The sequence below is a fragment of the Falco naumanni genome, unplaced genomic scaffold (genome assembly GCF_017639655.2).
Source record: "Falco naumanni isolate bFalNau1 unplaced genomic scaffold, bFalNau1.pat scaffold_49_arrow_pat_ctg1, whole genome shotgun sequence".
Taxonomy (NCBI): Eukaryota; Metazoa; Chordata; class Aves; order Falconiformes; family Falconidae; genus Falco; species Falco naumanni.
In genome coordinates this window covers 65,339-85,807 of record NW_024427552.1, presented here as the reverse complement: position 1 = coordinate 85,807, position 20,469 = coordinate 65,339, and the positions used below count along the sequence as shown (strand labels likewise).

At 47.6% G+C, this 20,469-nt stretch overlaps 1 protein-coding gene across 1 annotated transcript; it reads right to left on the bottom strand.

Moving 5' to 3' along the window:
- Nucleotides 1-4,894: 4,894 nt before the first annotated feature.
- On the bottom strand, nucleotides 4,895-19,503 carry LOC121082256 (heat shock factor protein 5-like). Its single transcript, XM_040581607.1, is given in 7 exon segments — nucleotides 4,895-5,194; nucleotides 8,427-8,801; nucleotides 11,643-11,898; nucleotides 11,900-12,114; nucleotides 12,117-12,263; nucleotides 12,681-12,866; nucleotides 19,464-19,503. Coding segments are annotated over 7 exon segments (1,335 nt in total). The 3' UTR covers nucleotides 4,895-5,078.
- Nucleotides 19,504-20,469: the final 966 nt, after the last annotated feature.

The following is a 20,469-nucleotide window of genomic DNA, read 5'->3' as shown; positions in this document are numbered from 1 at the left end:
CACACTCAAGCTGGAGGCAGAGAAGATGTTCATGCGAGAGGAGGTAGAGCAAAGCGGAGTGTTTGTGGATGCCGCTCAGCGGCACGGTGCCGAGGGCTGGGGCTTTACTTGTGGCACCTTGGGGAGGCCGTCAGTGCAGGAGAGGTGAGGGCTGTGCTGCCGGGCTGGGCTCTGCAGCGGGCTGAGCTAGTGCAGGGCGAAGGCAGGAAAGTCACATGCAGGCATGCAGAGCCCCGAGGGCCTCTTCTGCCCTCCTTGCGTGGCTGGAGCAGAGCGCTGCCCTGGGCCTGTGGGATGCCTTAGCACACGCGGGCAGGAGTGCTCATCCAGGCAACAGCAAGCCACAACTTGGTGTCACCTTTCAGAAAAAGCTTTGGGAAGACCTGGCCAAATTAGAGGGTACCTCCAAACTGCCAGGACGGACTGATGTTTCTTGCCTGCGAGAGTGGTTGCTGCAGGAGCAAAGGAGGAGTTTGCCAGCTGCAAAGAAAAGGCAGAGGTAAGAAAAGGCCAAGTAATGCTTGCTCTTGAAGGGAGCCCGTGATCCCCGATCAAAGTCCTGGAGCCTCACGTTCCAGTAAACACACGAAGCCCAGCGGTGGAAGGAGCCTGTGCTGGTTGCGAACCCATCGGCGGGATCTGTGTTTGGAGCTTTGGACAGGCAGCTGTAAGCTGCTGCAGGGACTGCTGGAGCAGCGCAACACGTAGCAGGATGACAGGAGTGGCTGAGCAGAAAATGGCCTGTGCAAGACGGACAGAGCGGCTCCTTCTCAGATGCCTGCCTTTCTCTTGACAGGCATCTCACCGTGATCGAGAAGAGGATTGAAGGACTGGTGGCTCTTGAGAAAGAGCGACGCCGCCTCCAGCAGCTTGAGGGCCAAGAACAGCAGCAGCAGGGAAAGAGGAGACAACCAGGCAGCCAGAGCAGCTCCAAAAAGCCTGCCAGCAAAGGGAGGCCAGTGAGTAGGAGCCGGGTGGATGCTGGGGGCTGCCTCTGCTGTGCAGCAGTGCGTTGGTAGCCGGGCCTTGGGAGAAGGTGCTGCCATGCACACAGGTGCTCGGGGCTTGCGAGAAGTGCTTGGCTGCTGAGGAGGTGGCAACTGGCTGGTGTGCCATGTGTCCTCACCTGAGGGTGGCTGTCAGATCCTGGGTCTGCTCTGCCAGCCCACTGGGTTGTAACCCATTCCTTGCCTCGCCGGGGACTACCTCGTCTCCCCCCTTCTATTATTTCTTTTCCCCTGTGCGTCTTGGACATGAGGCACTAGCCCTTTGTGATGCAAAAGTGTGCCTGGGCACCCTGAGTGGTCCCGTCTGTGCACAGACTCACATTTAGCATGAACCTGTGAGGTGCACTCAGTGGGCTTAGCGTCCATGGTGCTGGTTTCATGTGCGGGTGAAAACTCTGGTTTTCATCCAAAGACTTCTGCATCCAAAGGTGCAGCACCCCTGAACCTGACAGTGCCGGTGATGGGACATTTGTGAGTTGGTTTTCTCTTCAAGGAGGTCTTTGATCAGCTTAGTGGAGAGCCTGCTGTTGCCCGGTTCTCCTTAGCAGGGTGCCCGTTAAAAGCTGCCTGGCTCCATGCCCTGGAAGAGCCTCTCTGGAAGCGTTTCTGCATAGTGTGGGGTGGTATCTGTGCCAGGGTGAAGGCTTCGGCTCCTTCTGCCATGACAGTCAAGCTGTCAAGCTGCAAAAGAGCATTTGATGGGAGAGGATAACTTTGGGCTGCTGCCAGGCTCTGTTCTCGACTCGTGACTTCTTCCCCACTTTGCGTGAGGCTGGCAGCCTGCGGTGGACTTTCAGAGCGCCCCCTGTCCCAAGAACACTTCCTTGGGCTGGCAGCTTACAGCCAGGTCATGCAAGGAAAAGGATCGTTTCCTTCTGTGCTCTCAAAACCTGCGTGTGCCAGGTGGCGTACAGAGAAACCAGATTTTTTCAAGCTTGACTGCTAGGGACTTGTCTGGACGTGGGTCTTGGGAGGAAGAGGAAAGCAAATCGAGGTGAAGGAACACACTGACTCATCAGCTGTTCCCCATTTTAGCATTCCAAGCCTGCCGGACAAAAAGCATCTAAGAGCACACCGCCTAGGCTGCTGAACTATGGTGGCAGAAGACCAGGAGCTTCAAGAGATGGCTGAGACCATGGTCCAGGAAGTGCTGAAGCGGGTGAAGTGAAGCTGTGCAGGAATTGTTCCTGAATGTTTAACAGAGTTACATGGGACTTTCAGGGACTGCTAGCACTACACAAATCTGGCTTGAGTGCTTGGGAAATCGGAATTAGTTCAGACTTGATTTATTTTTGAAATAACATGGCTGATTATCATTCCTTATTACAAATAAAAGCAGTCCTAAGTAGTTTGCTTTTAAGGTCAGAAAGTTTTTCTTCTTTTTTCTTGCACGTTTATTTCCTCCATTTCCTGTTACCTCTTGCTTCAGTTCCACAAGGAAATACTGACAGCTTAATAACCATGGTAATAGCAATAATCAAACAGCAGGGCTGCTATTATAAAAAAACCAAAACAAAACAAAATGAGGTGAGGGCAGGAAAAAAAAAAATAATCGCTGAAATCCAACATGTAGCCTCAGTTCACATCTATGATAAAGCAGCGGGGAAGTATTGAGCTAATGGTTGTGAGCTGCCAGCACTGCTGTTGCAGAAGATAGCAGGAGGTCTCTCAAAAGACTCATTCCTACCCAAGGATACTGATTCATCCCACTAATCCAAACCCCACTTAAGAGATCCCAAATGAAAAATGGGTAAGAAGTTGTACCCGAGCTCCCTGTTTTGTAACCAACTGTGATGAGAGTGTAATACAAACCTCTGAAACCCCCATTTCAGAAACCTGGCGAGATACGCCATCATCAGCCACCATGTCTGGGTATAACCACCTATGTCCCCTTGCCATTCCACGCAGTAATTCTCTGTAGCTTTTTCTGGAGAGCAAACTGCAGCCAACCAACCAGTTAGTTACCGGCCTGGTCTGCCCGTGTTCCAGTCAGGGTCACCTAACACTTTCAGCAGCTCAGGTGCGTACTGTACAAGCCCAGCAGCTGGCCTCCAAGACCCAGAAACTCCACCTGTCTTAATCTCTCCTAAACTTAAAAAGTGATGCTCTCTGCAAGACCCAGTAAGGAACAGCACAAGGTTTAAGCTTCCTTGTCCAGAAGTGCCAGCTTTTCCTTCTGAGACCACAAAGCACCGTCTGGATCCAACAGAAACGGGGCTGGTAACCAGCTTGCTGACTACTAGCGCGCCGATACGGTTCACTGTCTTCGGGACTGGTCCAGCAGTTTCGTATAGGCTTTGCCACTCCTATCTAGCAGCACACAGCGGGACCAAACAGCCTAAAACGCCCCGCAAACCACGCTTCAACAGCATTGCACTGAATTCCTGCAACTGGTGGAAGGTATTGAGTGGAACGATAGGAAATATACCACGCAATAGTTCTATTTTTTGTGAAGAACAGTAAAAATGCTTAGTCAGCCAGAGCTGATGAATTTTACCGCTTTTGAGGATTTGTGCAAGTGGTTACTGATGGATGATGGATACACCAGCAGGGCAGGATGCTCAATATTGCAGCTTGCCCCATCCCCCAGCAGAAGCTTGGGGAAGTATATGCCCCAGAACACACAAAAGGCAAACTGATTATTCCCCACAGCTCAGCAAGAACCGCAGTCAAACTGCTGTCTTCTGTACCACCTGCACAGCCTGTCACCACGTTCCAGGAGAAATGACCTATGCTATGCGAAGACTCAGAAATCTCTAGAAGTCCCGTTGATCCACGCGGTACGATAGCTGTGTTACCCTGCTCAGAGACAGCCGGTTACTGACCTGGTGGAACTGATACAGGGCACTGCTCGCCTTTGGCCTTCTCACGCAGAGGATCGCCTTCCCACAGTCTCTGCCCAGATGCTCGGCAGCTTTTTGCTGGGGGTTTCCAGGAAACAAAGCAACCACTAGCAAGTGGCCTAAAGCTCTTCTGACTCCACACACTGCCCACGGACTTGCTTCTCCAAACAACTGATTTTCTTTGGACACTGTATATTATCCTTCAATCTAGCCACAACACCACCTTTGACAACTCCTTTGGAATGGTTTACTATCCCATTGATCTCGGCCTTCCGAGATAAGCTATTTCATTGTGACTTCCCATCGTTCAGACGGATCCTCACGTCCTGGATGAAAAAAGCAGCTCACGATCAAAGTGAGAGGACAAAGATGCACTGTGCGAAAAATAAATACTACAATATCGACGGCATGACTGGCTGTTGGCTATTTATAGCCTTACACTAACGTGTTATCCAGGCCATAACCTGCCCATCTTGGATAAGCTTATTTTTTTAAAAAAAACCTCATGAATAGAAGACAAAGGTTGAAATTTGCAAGACAGGAAACTGGATGATCAAGCTTGGGTAGGTCAACCCTTTTTCAACACACATAAGCATAACTTGCTTCGCTTGTCCTCTGGGAGGGGGGAAAAAAAGTATATGCGTTATGCTGTAATAGAAAAGGAAGCCCTTGCATTCTTCCTTCAGATCTTCCGATACCTGATAAGCCAGGCCCTCCAAATAAGGTGCAGTTTCCACTAGAATTACATAACGCATTTACAGGAAGTACTGGAGTTATCTTTAATAAGAGATCTCTGAGGTGGGGCCCATTCCAAAAAGTCACCTTAGTTTTTCTCGTTCAACAAATGAAACTCAGGACTGCAGGAAGCTGTCCGGGACAAAGAAGTGGAGCTGCTTCTCACTATTTTCATAATATTAAAGAATCTCTTTTTGTCCAGGCAAGAACATTCTTCCAAGACAAATGCAAGCTCATTAACTAAAAGTGATTCTGGTGAAGTCAAGCAAAAAAACACTCCACTGATGAGGACACCCGCTATGCTGCTACCCTGAAACCTAACCTGAATTACAAAACTACCCGTTTAACATTCAGTGGTTCTTTGAAATAGGTATTTGTAAACCACATCACTTTCACTTTATCAAGCAGATCAATTTTCAAATTTTTATCCTGAATTTCACAAGTGTATAAACCTGCAGTTCATTCATACAGTCTCCTTCGCTTTCACCTCCTTTCAGTAGGCTACGCTCACCTGGACAAAGCTGTCGTGGGTGCACGCTGAAGCAGTAGGACCAGCACAGCCAGCCAGAGGATCTGTGTGGGCTGCTGCTGAACAGCTCTGTGGTGTGGCTGCAAGAATTCAAAACACAGCTATCAGACTGCCAGAACTTGTGCCTGGTGTGCAGAGTTCTATTGCTTACTTTGATTAAACATTTCAATAATCACACAGTAAGCGAAATTCCAGAAATTTATTGTTACCTTCCAAGTGATTTTAAGACCAATTTCTTAATCTTAAAAATACTTATTTTAAGATATGTATAGATATATTAAAAATATATATTGTAAAATTGATAAAACACACACATACATGCAGAAACTTCATAATCAGTCTTTTGTGTCTTAGTATCACCTCTCTGATTTGGCTGCTTGAGTTTCTTGTCACAATACACCACAAAAAGTGTATTCACATAGCTGAGCCTAGGTGTTCATACACACTTGTGACCATGTGAATTTTAAGACTTACAAAGAAAATGAATTATCTTAACCGAGAGTGTATCATTCCAAAGAATATCATGACTACTCCTGAACTACCACTCACCACAAAGGTTTTCATATGTAAATGAACCCTACAGGCACAGACGTATGCAAAAGGTGCGACTGGACTTGCACTGTCAGGTGGCACCAATAACTAATAATGTCTCACATGGTCTCCATGACTGATTTTTCATTATTAGACACTCTCAGATAATGAAGCTTCAACGCATTTCTTTCACCCGATTCTACTACTGTCAAAGGTTTTGCAGATAGCCGAAAGTAAACAGAACTAAATCCTTACAATAATTATGGTCTAAGGCTAGTGGGGAAAAAAAGACTTAGACGAGCATATTTTATTTTACTGACTTTTCAATAAGAATCATAATGAAAAACCAGGGAAAACTTTTTGTCACGGAAGTTAACAAACAAGTTTGAATACACATAAAAAGAAATCTTTTCAGAAAGTTCTACTTTGATTTCATTTAATGGGACTTCAAAAGTGAAATGAAAAGAGTCAAGAATAAGATTGAACATACATTCTTCAGTTCTCTCACTTATTAAATACATATCTTAAGGTTAACTATCACTTTCCAAACAAACTAATCTTGCTGCTATGCTCTCATGATGAAGGAAACCAGACTTTTTCATGTGGACATATGAAGAAACACGCTTTCAGCATGCTGTATGTTATAATATACAGAAGAAAGGATAACGGAGAGATTAAGAGATACACAGGCACAGAAGTAAAACCACTGAGACAGTCCTAAGTGACAGTGAAAATTAAAAGATTTATCATACTCCAGTGAAATGTCACTTACACTCTCAGAAACGCTAATTAATTCACTGGAGTTTTCAAATGCCTCAGATTCCCTAAGTTTCTGTATTTTAGTTTTGATTACACCTTGCAAAATTTGGTATGTTTTCACCACATTCTCACACCCACCTCCCACCCCAGAAGATTCTACCTGAGCAACATAGCCAAGTTATCCTTTAAACTTAAAGCAACGAGCGTCATCCAGTGAAAGAGATCTCCATATTCATGTCTAAATCTACGCTGGTCTCCCTCAGCTCCCCTACAGGCAGTACTTCAAAACAGGCACTTCCAGGACACCAGTAATCTTACCCCAAGACAAACTCTAAACCGAGCAATGTGAATCGCACCCGAGACGCCCCTTTCCTTCCCTTGACTACGGAAGAGGGCTGGGGCCTTAGCTGAGATAGACACAACTACAACTCATCATGATGAGTTTCAGCCTATGCTCTGTAACAATAGAAACACAAAGCGGGGACCACCTCCCACCTTAATGAAGCAAGTATTCTGGATGAGGCTTGGAGCTACCTGGTCTAATAGAAGGTGTCCCTGCCCACAGCAGGGGGGTGGGAACTTGCTGATCTTTAAGGTCCCTTCCAACCCAAACCATTCTGTGATTCTCAGGACACCTGCTCCTGGCAGAAGACTTAATAGTTAGCAGCTGGTAAGGCAGGCTCCACACTTTGGCCACCACAGTAATCTTTGCATAAGGGGCACAAGGCAAGGAGCACGTGGCAGAAATTGCCTGTCTCTTAAACATTTAAGTGTGTCTACAAGAAATGCCCAGCTCCTCAGAACCCTTCCTTGACAAAAATGACGTTATGGAAACTAGTGATTATTGTCTGAAATGTTCTCAGCAGAGGTCTCAGAAGAGATGCACAAAAGATGTAATGATTTCACTGTGTAGGATTTCTAAACAGGGATAGATAGCTGTCTTTGTGAAGGTGCGGCTGCCAAAGGAGGAGCAGGCAGAAGGAAAGAATAATAAGTGAGCTTTAGTTTGTTCAAGGAAAGGGTCACTGTTCTGAATTTCAGAAGTTTTAGGGAAACTGAACAAAACCACCACAAAACAACAACAAATAGACCACCACTCCCCAGAAAATAACCCATCATGTGATTTTTCCAATTCAAGGTAAGGGCAAGGAAAAGAACAGTAATTTGCTTCAACTCCTCTTCTGAAGAATAAAAACACTTCAGTGAGACTGATTTATTTTGTAATCAAGTGATTAAGTGAGACTGACAATTGTGGCAGAAATAATTTCAAAAAAAGAAAGAAGCCAAGACTTTTGTACTTTCTAGTCTTCAGTGCATAAAAAAATACAACATAAAGAAGCTAAGCAAGAAAAAAATTTTGGATACAAAAATAGTACGAGCAGAATGAAATATTCTACACCAGGAGTCCTCAAACTACGACCCGTGGGCCAGAAATGGCCCCCCAGGGTCCTCAATCCGCCCCCCCGTATTTACAGAACCACCACATCACCACCACCCTGCCGGGGGTTGGAGGGGGAAACCAAGCAGCCACAGATGACTTCCTGCCACCTAACCCGCGTGCCGGCCCCTGTTTAGAAAGTTTGAGGACCCCTGTTCTACACAATATGTTTGACTGATCTTTAAGGTTTAAAACCTTGACCTGGAAAAACATGAGACCACGGCCTAGGATACTACTTCTTAACAAGGTCTCAGTGCTTTAATATCATTGTCCAAGTTTTGCTTAATTGAAAAAAACAAAAATGAAAGTTAGCCTCACACCGACATTTTGGACAAATGTTTTTCTCCTCACCCTTTCACCTCAACAGAAAGGCTATCCAGAAAATCACAAGGGGACAAACAAAATCTGGAGGAAGGACACAAATAGCAAACAGAAACTCCTTTTGCTTTAAAGGTCCATCTTCCTTTTAGACTGGACACTTTCCAATTCTCACTTGAGATATACACATGGCAGAGTATTATAGAAAAATAGTCTCACTTTAAAATCTATTTTTGAAAAGCAAATGCAGAAATTTTTTTCCATACCTGTTGGATAGCAGGCTTGTGAGTATGGCACTGAAGATGCAGAGCTGCTACAATCTGCAATGGATGCGGCAACGCTTTGAGTCCCTTGCTGAAGTGGCGGAAGAGAAGCCACAGGCTGGAGTGTGTACGTGGCTCCTGTTGGAAGCGTCTGGAGTACCGGAAAGGCAGCCCCTTTATCTGGAAAAGCTGGGCAAGCCCCTTGCCCTGGCAGCAACCCAAGTGGTCCCTGCTGGATCCAAGTGGAAGGGACTGCAGTCGGATCTAATCTTTGTGCTGGTGAAGTGCTGGGGGCTCGGCACGAGGTTGCCGTGTAGGAGTAAGGAGGGAAAACACCTTGACCGTAAAGTTGATGAAACTGCCCTACAGTCAGCAGTCCTGCAGTGGGTACAAATTAAAGTGAAACAAGTGTTAAGGAAAGGAGTTTTCACAGGCAAAGAAAGGCAATATGAGGAGCCAAGGCTCTGCAACATTATTTGGGAAGACCACCTTTGCTCCAGCATACTTAACCCAGAAAGGAGACTGTACTCTTAGATCTGAGCATGCAGTAACTGCTGTGTGGCACACGAGTGAAGCGCCAACACAGGTGTCTGCGTAGCATTCAATCTCCTTAAACTGGCAGTAAGGAGTTACCCATATTTAGAAATGTGCCATACATCGGAAAGTGTAGTAACTTACTAAACCAAACAAAAGCAATTTTGAAAGTACTGTGTGTTAAATCAGACAATACATTTTAAGAAAGGGACATCATAAAGCAAGATTTTACCAAACTCCACTACTGACAGCTCACAAACAGCTAAGGGAAGGGCAATGTCAAAATCCTCCAAAGGACTTTGCAAGTACTTTATGACAAGTCATTTATTTGGTCAAGAAAAAAAATTCAAAGCCAATTTTTTCTCAGTCAGCTCAACTAGTTCGGTGCAGACTAAAATATCCCAGACTTTGCCATTTTGTTATTTCCTAGATAGTCCTTTTATTCTTCTCTATTATTTTACAGTTTCATCTCTCAGACAGTTACTGTTTCATGAAATGGTATTTGCTTTTATACCATGACAGCTCAATTTCTGTTTTGGTGGCTTTCTTGAAACACTGACAGTAACACCCCGAACGCCTGTGCTCATTGATTTCTCTAAGAACTACTGCATTTGTGACTCCCCTGCAGGATTGCATTTAGCCAGGAGAATTACAAGTTTCAGGATGGTTCACATCAATAGGGTTGATCTAGAAGCCAGGCTTTCTCAGACCTGTAGTTTCCAATTCTCACTCAAAAGGACTTTTTTTAAAAAATAGCCTCACATTTACCTCTGGCACTCCTCTGATGGAAGCTAATTCAAGAAATCACTAACATACAGTCATTATTCTGCAAGTTCACATTTAACCATTAAGAATCACTAAATAAATACCAGCTGACCCTGAAGATTTGCTAAGACTTAACGTATAGGACTGTTTATTTCCTGTTCAGTACTTTCACCATTTATAAACAGAGAGAAGGAACAGGGGTATGAAAATCCTTTTGTTTATATTTCACCTTTGGATAGGGACATGAAGATTATCTAGTTCTAACACATACACAAGACACCACAGGATGCCAAGTTACCCACCTCCCGTTGCTGTACAGGAATTGTTCCTGAATGTTTAACACAGCGTTACATGCTGCAAGACATTGGGAACAGACCGACGCTTTGCAAACAAAGGTATCTCTTATCTATCAAATTACCTCACATTTACAGCAAAGACGTGCCCCTAAACAGTCAGTACAGAGCGCACAGTGCATTGTCAGCCTGTCAGAACTTGACTGCATAGAAACCCCAATGTTTTCCTTGTTCTGTCTTTCTAGAAAATGAGACTCCTAGAGCAAAAACTCTGAAACTGCAGCCATCAAAACAGGACAAAAAATGAACAAGTTGTCTCTTTCTAATAATTTCCTTTACCAGTGGTCTGCATTACATCAGACAAACCACCTGTCATTGAAGTCTGCAATGACTCATCTTAGCGTTAACAACGTTCACATCAAATCATTAATTTGAATGCTTCCTAGCCTCCCTACCGAAATAAGTTCCATCCCTTCTCCGATGCTTCATTTTGTTTTCTTGGTATCGCACGTGCAGTTCCACACACATCACGGAAAACACCACTTGAATTAGATGACAGTTCCTACCCTGACACAGTAACCAAGAGTATGGGGATACCCTACTCTGCTCTAAATGCCAGCCGGTGCTGCAGAGAGCAGTACCGTCAACTGCTTCTCCCCTTCTCCTGGTCGCACAGTCCTGCCCCTCCTCCTACACCGCGCCTTACATCTCTGCACCCATGGGGTGCATCACCCGGCTCCAAGAGCCAGCCACAAAAAGGCTGTTAAAGTCTTCTCCGATCACTGCGCTGAACCAACACGTTGCTGTATCAGCTGCAAGGAAAATGACAGTTAACACGCCATCAAGGGAATGGGAAGCAGGAGTGCTCTTCTGGCAGCAGCCCACAGTTAGAGCAGCCCAAGAGCACTGCAAAGCAAGATATTCACATCTTCCTTACACAGCACCAGCTACAAAGCTTTTGGGCCGACACAAAACGTGTGGAATAATCCTGAGGGCTCAGACTTGTCTTGGGAAAACTCAGATCCTCCCAAAGAGCGTTAGAAAGAAAGAAAACACGTTCTAGGGCTTTTCAGCAGTATTATTTTCTAATTAGCTCTCACCTACTCGTGCAATCCGTTTTAAAAACTGCGTAGCTTGTGAATTCTTTTTCAGGAGACAACTGACAAAAATCTTACTACCAGGTCTTGCCTCCTTTGCACAAAACTAACAGGATGCTCTAGTGATCACTTCACATGACTCACTGTTTCGCACACATTTAATGACAGCTTATTAAGCACCCCTACTGATGGGCATCCTTACCGACGGGCAAGAAGCAGTAACGCTCATCTGGTAGAGCTGTGCCAGCTCCACACAGATCGGGCAAGGGTGTTCTTAGTGTAGCACGCAATGGAGACTGTACTATAGTCTACAGGCAGCCTGAAATACATGTGAACCATGCTACTCATGCTTACTGGCAGCAGATCTACCTGCATAAACAACAACAGCTTCCCTACGCCAGGTGAACTGAGATGCCACTGGCAAGGACAGGTAACCCTTCTCCCTCAGGAGAGTGCTGATTTTCAAAACCCATGCCACCCAGCGCTTCTCAAAAACCCACCAAGGCCCCACACGGCCCACTCCGACTCACCAGGCCTGTTGGCATGGCTGAGCGTCGAGGGCGGAAGCAGCGGTTGCCCGGCCAGTGGCATGCCAAGCAAGCGCTGGAAGCGGTTGGGTGGGCGGCTGGTCACAGCCAGGCCCGCTGCCATCTTCGCCTTGTTGCCTTTCGTCAGGCGCTTCAGGTGGACGAGGCGTTCGTGGCGGTCACGGCAGAAGTGGGGGCTGCGGAAGTGATGCAGGGACCCGGTGCAGTTGCCACCGTTGCCTTGCCCACCCTCTGGGCCCGGCCCCCACCACACTGCTCCCCGGCAACATCCCCACCTTGCAGAAGCCGTAGAGATTGAGCTGTCGGAGGAAGCTGCTGAAGTTCTTGGTCTTGAAGAAACCGGCGGCTGCCGCTGCCCCACGGCCACCCGGCTGCGCGGCGACGGCCGGCCCGGCGCCCAGCAGCTCGCACTCAAAGAGCGGCTGGTTGATGAGCAGCCCCTGGCCGGAGGCACCCAGCGAACGGAGCGGCAGCGCGGGCTGCTGACCAGCCGCCACAGTCTGGCGGGGAAGGTGTCGGCACTGACGGGGACGGGCTGCTGCGACGCGTCCGTGTCGGTAGGTGGCACCAACGCCGGGCTCAACCGCCGCCCGCGCTCCTCCGCTTCCCCCGCCACGCGCCGAACGGCACGTGCCCCGCCTGCCAGGCGCTGCCCGCCGCGCGCGGCCCCCGGCCCTCAGCCCCGCCGCTGGTCCGCTCAGCGCCCCGGTCCCTCGGCACGGCACGGCCGCAGCCCGGCCCCCCCTCAGCTCGCCGGCGCCCTCAGCCCCGCCGCCCCCCTCAGCTCGCCGGCGCCCTCAGCCCTGCCGCCTCCCTCAGCTCGCCGGCGCCCTCAGCCCCGCCGCCCCCCTCAGCTCGCCGGCGCCCTCAGCCCCGCCATTCCCCTCAGCCCCCCCTCAGCCCCGCCACCCCCCTCACTCCCCCCGTCCATTCGGCTCCCCAAGTCCCCTCAGCCGGGCCATGTCCCTCAACCCCCACCATGTCCCTCAGCCAGCCCCTCCGCCCCGCCGGTCCCCTCACCCCGCCGGCTCTTCAGCTCCGCCGCCACCAGCATCTCCTGTAGCTTCCGTGAGCGACCGGGCGGCTGAGGCCCGGGGCTGAAAGTTGCCGCTCGGGGCGGCCCCGCCGCCAGCCCGCAGCCGTCCCGGCGGCAGCCTGGAGGTCCTTGAACCACGGTGCGGGTGGGCGCCGGGCCGTGGAAAGCGGCTGCAGGCGGCGCAGAGCGGGGAGCACGCGTGCCGCAGCCCCGCGCCCCGCCATGGCTGCCCGCCGCCCCGGGACCGCGCGCGGGAAAAGGGGCGGGACCGCACGGCCACGTGACACATCAATCCCAGGGAGGGGCGATCTCGGGAGGGGCGGGGCGGGGGCGGGTTCTGCTGAGCAGCCGGACCTGCCCGGGCCGCCGCGGCTGCCGCGGGTGCGGGCGGCGGGGACGGACGGGACGGGGGGGACAGAGGGGGACGCGGGCAGCGGGGGGCTGGGGAGCTGCTCCGTGTGCCGGGGGTGCACCGGGCTGGTGCTTACCCGCCGGGAGGAATGCTGCCGGCAGAGCAGGTGTTGCAAAGTGTCGGCTTAAAAACCGCTGGCAGTTCACAAAAGGAAAAGCAAATTTATCAGGAGCGCAGAGGAACGCGGAACAAATCGGGAATTGTGTCACATTTGCCCTAAAACCCCCCAGACCTGTGCAGTTCTGATCCCCACACCAGAACAGATCAGGTGGGGTTAAAATGGGGCAGAGAAAATCAGCAGCGAGGATAAGAACTAGCTTCAGCGGAAGGAAATGCTGAAGAAGGAATCTTCAGAGGGGCGGTTATTGTATAAAAAGATAGGTAGTGAAGTTGTAGTTAGTGTAAAGGAGGCAAGCACGGCTAATGGAGGTTTTCAAATAGGAGAAATCAAATCAGGTACTTAATCACAGGGAAACCGGGGAACTAATTGCCACAGGATGTTTTGGGTACCACAATGTTACTTGGCTAAGGGAGGGTGTGGGGGTGTGCGTGTGTGTGAAGAAAAAAGAGAGGAAAGAATAAAAAGAACAAGATTAGCTATATTCACAAAGACCAGAACTCTTAAGCGGCACCTTTGTCACTGCGAGTGCTTGCACTGTGCGCTGGCACAGCTCTGAGGCGGTGCCTGAGCTGCACTGGTGCAGATCTGCCCTCTCCTCAGCCTTGTGCTGTCAGCTGTGACTGCAGGCAGACTGCAGGCACCAGCAGAACCATCCTTACCGCTGCAGAACAGGAATCTGCTATGAACCAACAGGCAAAGAAGAGCAGGGAGCCGGGGAAGGAAGAGTGCGGTGATCTCTCTCTCTGCTTGCATCTTGCCCACAGGTCACCAGCACTGGCGGAAGGAAATGACATTCCTCTGTCTTGGCTGCCCTCAAAGCAAGACCGTCGTGAGAAGACTGAGCACCTGTGTGTTTCGTGACCTCAAATACATTATCTTGGAGTTGTCGTAAGATTTCTTAGCAAGAAGGTACAAACCCAAACCTCTTCTTTAACTAAAGTCGTCCTTATTGCTTTGGTTTACAGCACAGCCCCTAACCGCCAAGGCAAGCAAAAGCGCAGTAAGTTCCAGAAAGGGGGCAAAATTGAATAAACTGATGGGAAACTGTTCCTATTTTTAAACTGAAAGTAATATCCCTCTGCTCTTCCGCATAGCTGAAGTGAGGAAAATGATGTTTGGGTGGGGTTGCTAACAGAGTTTCACACTTCAAATTAAACCAGAAGCAGAAATGTTGTCAATGTTGTCATCAAAGCTAAATCCAGCACCACAGAAGGATGTTGCTTTACCCAAGGAATTAATGGCCTGCGATTCTAGTAACCTCATGCTGTCGTCTTCCCAAGAGGCTTTGCATTTTTTTCCCCCTCGGTAATAATTTATTAAGAATTATGTTGCTCAGTGTAAACAGCTAAAACTTAAGTAAAGCATACTGAATGCAAATCTGAAAAATCCAGAAAGATGTCCACTTCACAAAAAATTCTTCTCGGCATTCCTGAGGTTGTCTTTTGCATTACTTCAGTGAAATGAATTTGGGTTTCTCTCTCCCTGTGCAGCGAGAGTGCCAGAAGACCATGACTACCTGATGGTGGGACAGGTGAGGTTTTTAGTGTATCATCCGTAAATCAGGGCAGAGCCAGCAATACGTAGTCCATCACTGAAATGCAGAGCATGATTCCCTAGAACTAATGCACAGAAACATCGGTCCCTTTGGTACCACTGGCCATTCTTGACTTCAGCCACAAGAGCGGATTCATTTGCCACTTCATGGTCAGTGGGTTAAATTTGGTCCTGAGGACTTTAATCGTTACTTTGCTGTCAAAGATTGTTATTAGCCAAAGGTGATGGGAGCTGCAAGAATAAATAGCTTATTACTAATTTGTGTTATGGACTCAGTGCTTTCCTTCTTTTTCACCCATGTGAACTCAAATTGCTGTTAGCCCGCACGCCCCTGTTTGCCATGTACCATGGCAGTTACTCCCTGGTGTCTGCCTCTCTCACAGCTGTGCCTTTCTCTGCAGCTAGCTTTCTTCCTCCTTCCCTGCTGCGGGACACCAGAGATGTGCCTATTTTACACACGAGAAGGTGGGCCTTTGCCAGAAATTCATAATCCTCTTCTCCTGCCAGTGCTTAATCTCCATTCCCACCTTTTGTAATAACCTCCTAGTTTTCTATGTTTCCCTTGCTTATACATATATATATAGTAAAAACCCCTACCAACTGAACGATCTAAATTACACATTTTGCAAACTGATTCTGCAGAGCTGAACAAAACGTTATTGTTAGCTTGTCTACTGTATGTCAGGGCAAGGACAGCTGCATTTCCATGCAGTGTGCTGACCCTGACTACCATCCAAGGACATACTACTGTTAGTAAAGGCAGCACTTAATCCCTGGAAGGTTTTACCAGGTTAAGTGGAGGATTTTTCATCACCTGGAAAATTTAAATCGATGTGTGCTTTTGTTCAGCTACCAGTTAGTTGAGGGAGTGACCAGTTTACATTATCAATCCTGTAATTTGCAGAAGGCCAGACACGCTACGTACAGTCACCCTTCCTGGGCTGAAAAAGTCCACCTCTAAATGCATAAGAGGAATGTACATATATACTATAAAGCTGGAAAATAACTGTTCTTACCATGATTATATGCATGTTAGATCTGTGAGTGGTAAGAAGTGTTGCTGTAATTAGTTTCAGTTTTGTTAGGAAGGTAACAAAGAACAGTTGAAAAACATTCCCTAGAGAATTAACATTTTGGAAGAAAAGTGATTTTTCTTACATTTTTTTTTCTAGTTAAAGAAATAATCAGCTAGTACAGAAGGATGGATATTATTTTCTTATTGATGTATAGCAGTACAAATCTTTGAGCTCCAGACCTCTTGTAACACAGCTAAGGCAGAGTCTCATACTACTACATTTTAATTTGTTCTGAATCAACATAAGTGAACATTGAATATTTCTATCCATGTCATCTTAATTAGGAAGGAAAGAAGGACCTAGATGCTTTTGCTAATAAGTCAGATAAGACGAAACTCAAAACTGTTTTCAGATTTGACAAATTTTGGCAAATAATCTCTATTTTTAATTATGGATGGGATTAGGTCTGGAAGCACGAGCATAGTACCAGACAACCAACTTTTCTACTCAGCTGACTCATCTGAAACTATGGAACATGACAATTTTAGAACATAAGCCTAAGAACATATCATCAGCCCATTTTTCTCAGTTCTGTTTTAAGTGATCTTTGAAAAGCATAGTTAACTTCTGTTTCATGTGTTAATACCATATTAAATTGCCTTATTGCTTTGTGATGTAGAGAAACTTTGGTGTTGACTTCTGATTCATTTCAAGAATGTTTTTTTCTTGTAAGCTTGAAAAAAGAATATTCCACTGAAGTAAGCTGATTGCAAGCAGTTTCAGTAATTGAATCTCTAGATAATTGTCTTTATGCTGGGAGGTTTTGTCCCACTTCTAATGGAATTTTAATGCTGAAACAGTGTCATTTAAAACTGTTGCCATAAAACATGTTGGAATTTTCTATTTTTGTTGCAGGTGTGTTTTTTTTTTTTTTTTTCCCAAAACCTTTTTAAAAGCTGAGGTTGAAGATGATATTATTACACTAAGAAATACTGCCAAATACATTCTGAGAAATTAGAAAGATTTCTACAAGATAGGACTGTTAAGACTATCATGCTGTCAGTCTGTTGCAGTGTTCCCCAGTACTAAAATGACTGCATTTAAATAATATTACAAGTAACTGGGGTGTTTTTTCAGTGGGAAGACAAAGAGGGTCCCCCGTGGAGAGTCGGCCAAGTCACGACAATCACATCAGTATGGCTACATCTCGTGCTCAGTTTATTAAATAAACAGGTCATATTTATAACTTAAACCAACCGCCCACCCGACTTTACACACAGGTGATTGGATAAAAGTCTCTGGCCACGTGGGTGTCTGTGTCACTGATCGGTGGGCATGCTGCAGGCGCCTGATCAGAGTGTGCCGATGAGAGCGTGCTGATTTCGCGGTTCCCAGGACTTCTGCACCTGGCTTCTTGTCCGTGCATAGCTTGTTTTCTTTCTCACACTGCTTGTTCCCGGGACAATTTAAAGTTGCTCTGCAGCTTCAACTAACAGGCCTGGGTTGTCTAACCCGGACAACGGTAACATGTCTTCTCGGTACTTTAAAAATACCTCTACAGGTACCCAAGGTCACACACAAGCAGAAGTTTTCCTGCAGATCATGTTGGGGTGGTTGGCAGTTGGCACTGTAAAGGTGAAATGAGATGCCCTTAAGGAGAGCAATCCATGCTGTTCTTGGGACCAGAGACATGCAGGGCTGGACTGTGCAGTGCTGGCAGCAGAGGGCATTGCTACCAGTGAATTCTCTGCAGCCACAGAAGACCTGTGGTGCAGGTGAACCTTATATCCAGGAAGGACAAAGTGCTTTGGAAAGTGTCCTTGGCTATGGAAATCTCATGATACAGGAATACTGTGAAAATCATTGCTTTTTTCCTCAACTGTTTCACCACAGCGATGACTATCAAAAGTCCTGTCTAACTGAGAGGTCCCAGAACACTGAAGGTTTTTCAGAGTGGTGCCTACCTACAAGAAGTGTAAGAAGGAGGATCTGGGTATCTACAGGCCTGTCAACCTGATCTGACTGCCAGGGAACGTTGTGTAGCAGATCGTCCTGAGCGCCATCACACAGGAGGCACAGGAAAACCAGGATGTCAGGACCAGCCATCATGGGTTTATGAAAGGCGGGTCCTGCTTGATGAACCTGATCTCCTGCTGTGACAAGGTGACCTGTCTAGTGGGTGAGGGAAACAATGTGGATGCTGTCTACCTGGATATTAGGGAAGCCTTCGACACCATCTCCCACAGCAATCCCATTCGGCATTGGATGCCCACCTTCCATGGTCCCCAGGAAGAGCCCTGAGCTCTGTGTGAGGGACAGCATCGACCTTCCACAGGCTGCAGATCACGGCTTGGCCTTTCTGCTTCATCAAGCAAGCCAAGGCTTTGCTCAGCAGCAGAGCTGCCTGCACAGCGCCTTTGCCTACCTGCACTCACAGCCTCCAAGGATGGGCTCTAACAAGGCCATGGGGAGGCTTTCTCAGCCATGGCCCTCAGCGGGGCCCATTAACGCTTCCAGGGGCTGTGGGCTTTGCTCCTGACTTGGTGTTCTTGAGAGGTTTCTTCAGTCTCCTCTGAACACCTGAAGTCCACAGCACCACAGACACCCTGGGCTCATGCCGAGGGAGAACGCCCTGACAAGCCCTGTCTCCTCCATCAGGGACATCTGGTCTTCAAGTTTGGCTTGTACACTTAATGAGATAAGTTTCAGCCGTACAGTGAAAGGGAAAGGCAGGTAATGAGCACTTTGGAGAAATGATAGAAGGCTTTCCCAATTGCAGAGTGTCTCCTGAGGAGGTGCGGACAGGTAGGAAAATCAGTCCCTGGAGCTAAACACTGTGTGGACAGCCTTGCTCCTCACCTCTCCAGCCTCACTATTAAAGCTGAATGTAGCAAATTCTTGGCAGTAAATATTGCCTGATTTCCTTAGAGTATGGGTGTAACCAGAACTAAAAGAGGGATTGCTAATGGTGAATGGTGGATGGTGGTGGTGGTGAGGGGACTGGGATAGAAATTAATAAATAAAAAATACATTTCTCAGCTGTATTATTGCTAGTTCGTGCAGATCCCCATGAAGTCTATTGCCACAACTCAAGAGTTGCCCATAGGGAAAATTACAGACACTACTGAAAGACAGTCCAACTTTTCCTTGCTGAACCTTAAAGCAGAAGCTACATAGGTAGAATGGGTTGGAGTGATCATAGAGGAAGAGGAGAAAGGCATCTGGGGATGAACTTCTTAACCCAGAGCTGTAAATCAGGAAACCAGGACGTCAGCGTATTCCAAATGTCTTGAATTCCAGAGAAGGTGTGAACATTCTGGGACTCATGACAAATATTAGGATATTTCCAAATCTTTTTTATATCTGTAGAAATTCCTCCACTTTAATCTACATATACACAACAACTGGTATCAACAACAGCACAGACTCTGCCTTCAGCCGCCAGCTTCATATCTAATGCCATTCCATTTTGAAAAGCTATAGGGGCTATTTCTCACACTTCTTCCTGCAGAGCCTTCATGGCACCTGCAGGGTCCTTGGCCATCTCTTCCATTCCTGTGCATCTCTTTGTCACTGCCTTCTCCAGTTCAGGAACCGCTAACCAAGGAGTAACCGAGGCCACAAGCAGGCTGATGATCTGGGCTATCATTATGACACCCATTACCTCTGAGAAGCTCATAGGCCACTAGGAGGCACGTGGCCATGAAGGCGAGTTTGAGGTCCCTGGAGTGTCCAGTTCCCTTGGGGGATGGGCCATCAGCAGCCCAGCTGGTTATGGCTGCAGTAAGAAAGGCACTTGGACTCCGAGACAAAGTGTCATTTCAAATGGCCTTGGTTAGAGCAAACTCTCTACACACAGAGACAACCGTGTCAGCTGTATTCCGTCCCTTCTGAGGCCGGGAACATGGAGTTTACAGCGTTGGGAGGGTGGTGCAGCAAGTGGTGCAGATCCTGCCTGCAGAAGGGTTATCCCACACTGCTCCTGTCAGCTCTTGAAGTGCTTTCTGCCAGGGAAACCCATTCTAGTCATCACTTCTCGTGTTCTAAGAGGAGATGTTCACTTGGGAGTTGGTAACTGCAGTCCCAGACAAAGGTAAGGGCGAGCGGTTGGCCATTCACCAGCAGCTTCCTGCAGATTTCTTCTTCCAGTATGGCTTGTTCTGCAACCCAGGGGCACACTCAGCTCAGCACAGCCTGAAGGCCGAGAGGTACGTGGAGCACAGCACAGGTCTGCTCAGCTTTTCTGTGACACTCATCACTAACTCCTCCGTGTGCAAAGGTCTTCTGCTCAGATTCTCTCAACCTCCTGATGAAGGTTAGAAGGAGAGCGATATCTCCTTTAGAGCACTAGAGAAAGGGACCTTTACTTGAAGGCCTTTGTTGAATGGAAGGTGGAAGATGATCTCTGACCAACATAGTGCAAAAGCTCTCCTGGACTTGTTTTGAACAAAAAGACAAGGCAGGAGTGGTGAAAATGTGGATGGCACGTTTGAGTCAAGTATGGGTGACGTTGGTAAAGTAGAAATCAAGGGCAAGTCAGCAAGACAAATTGTAGCAGGGCTGAGTAGAGAGGAAAGATCACCTCTACCAACCCTTGGGCAGTGCTCTTCCTAATGCAGCCCAGGATGCCATTGGTCTTATTTGTTTGAAAGGTGCAAAGCCAGGAGAAG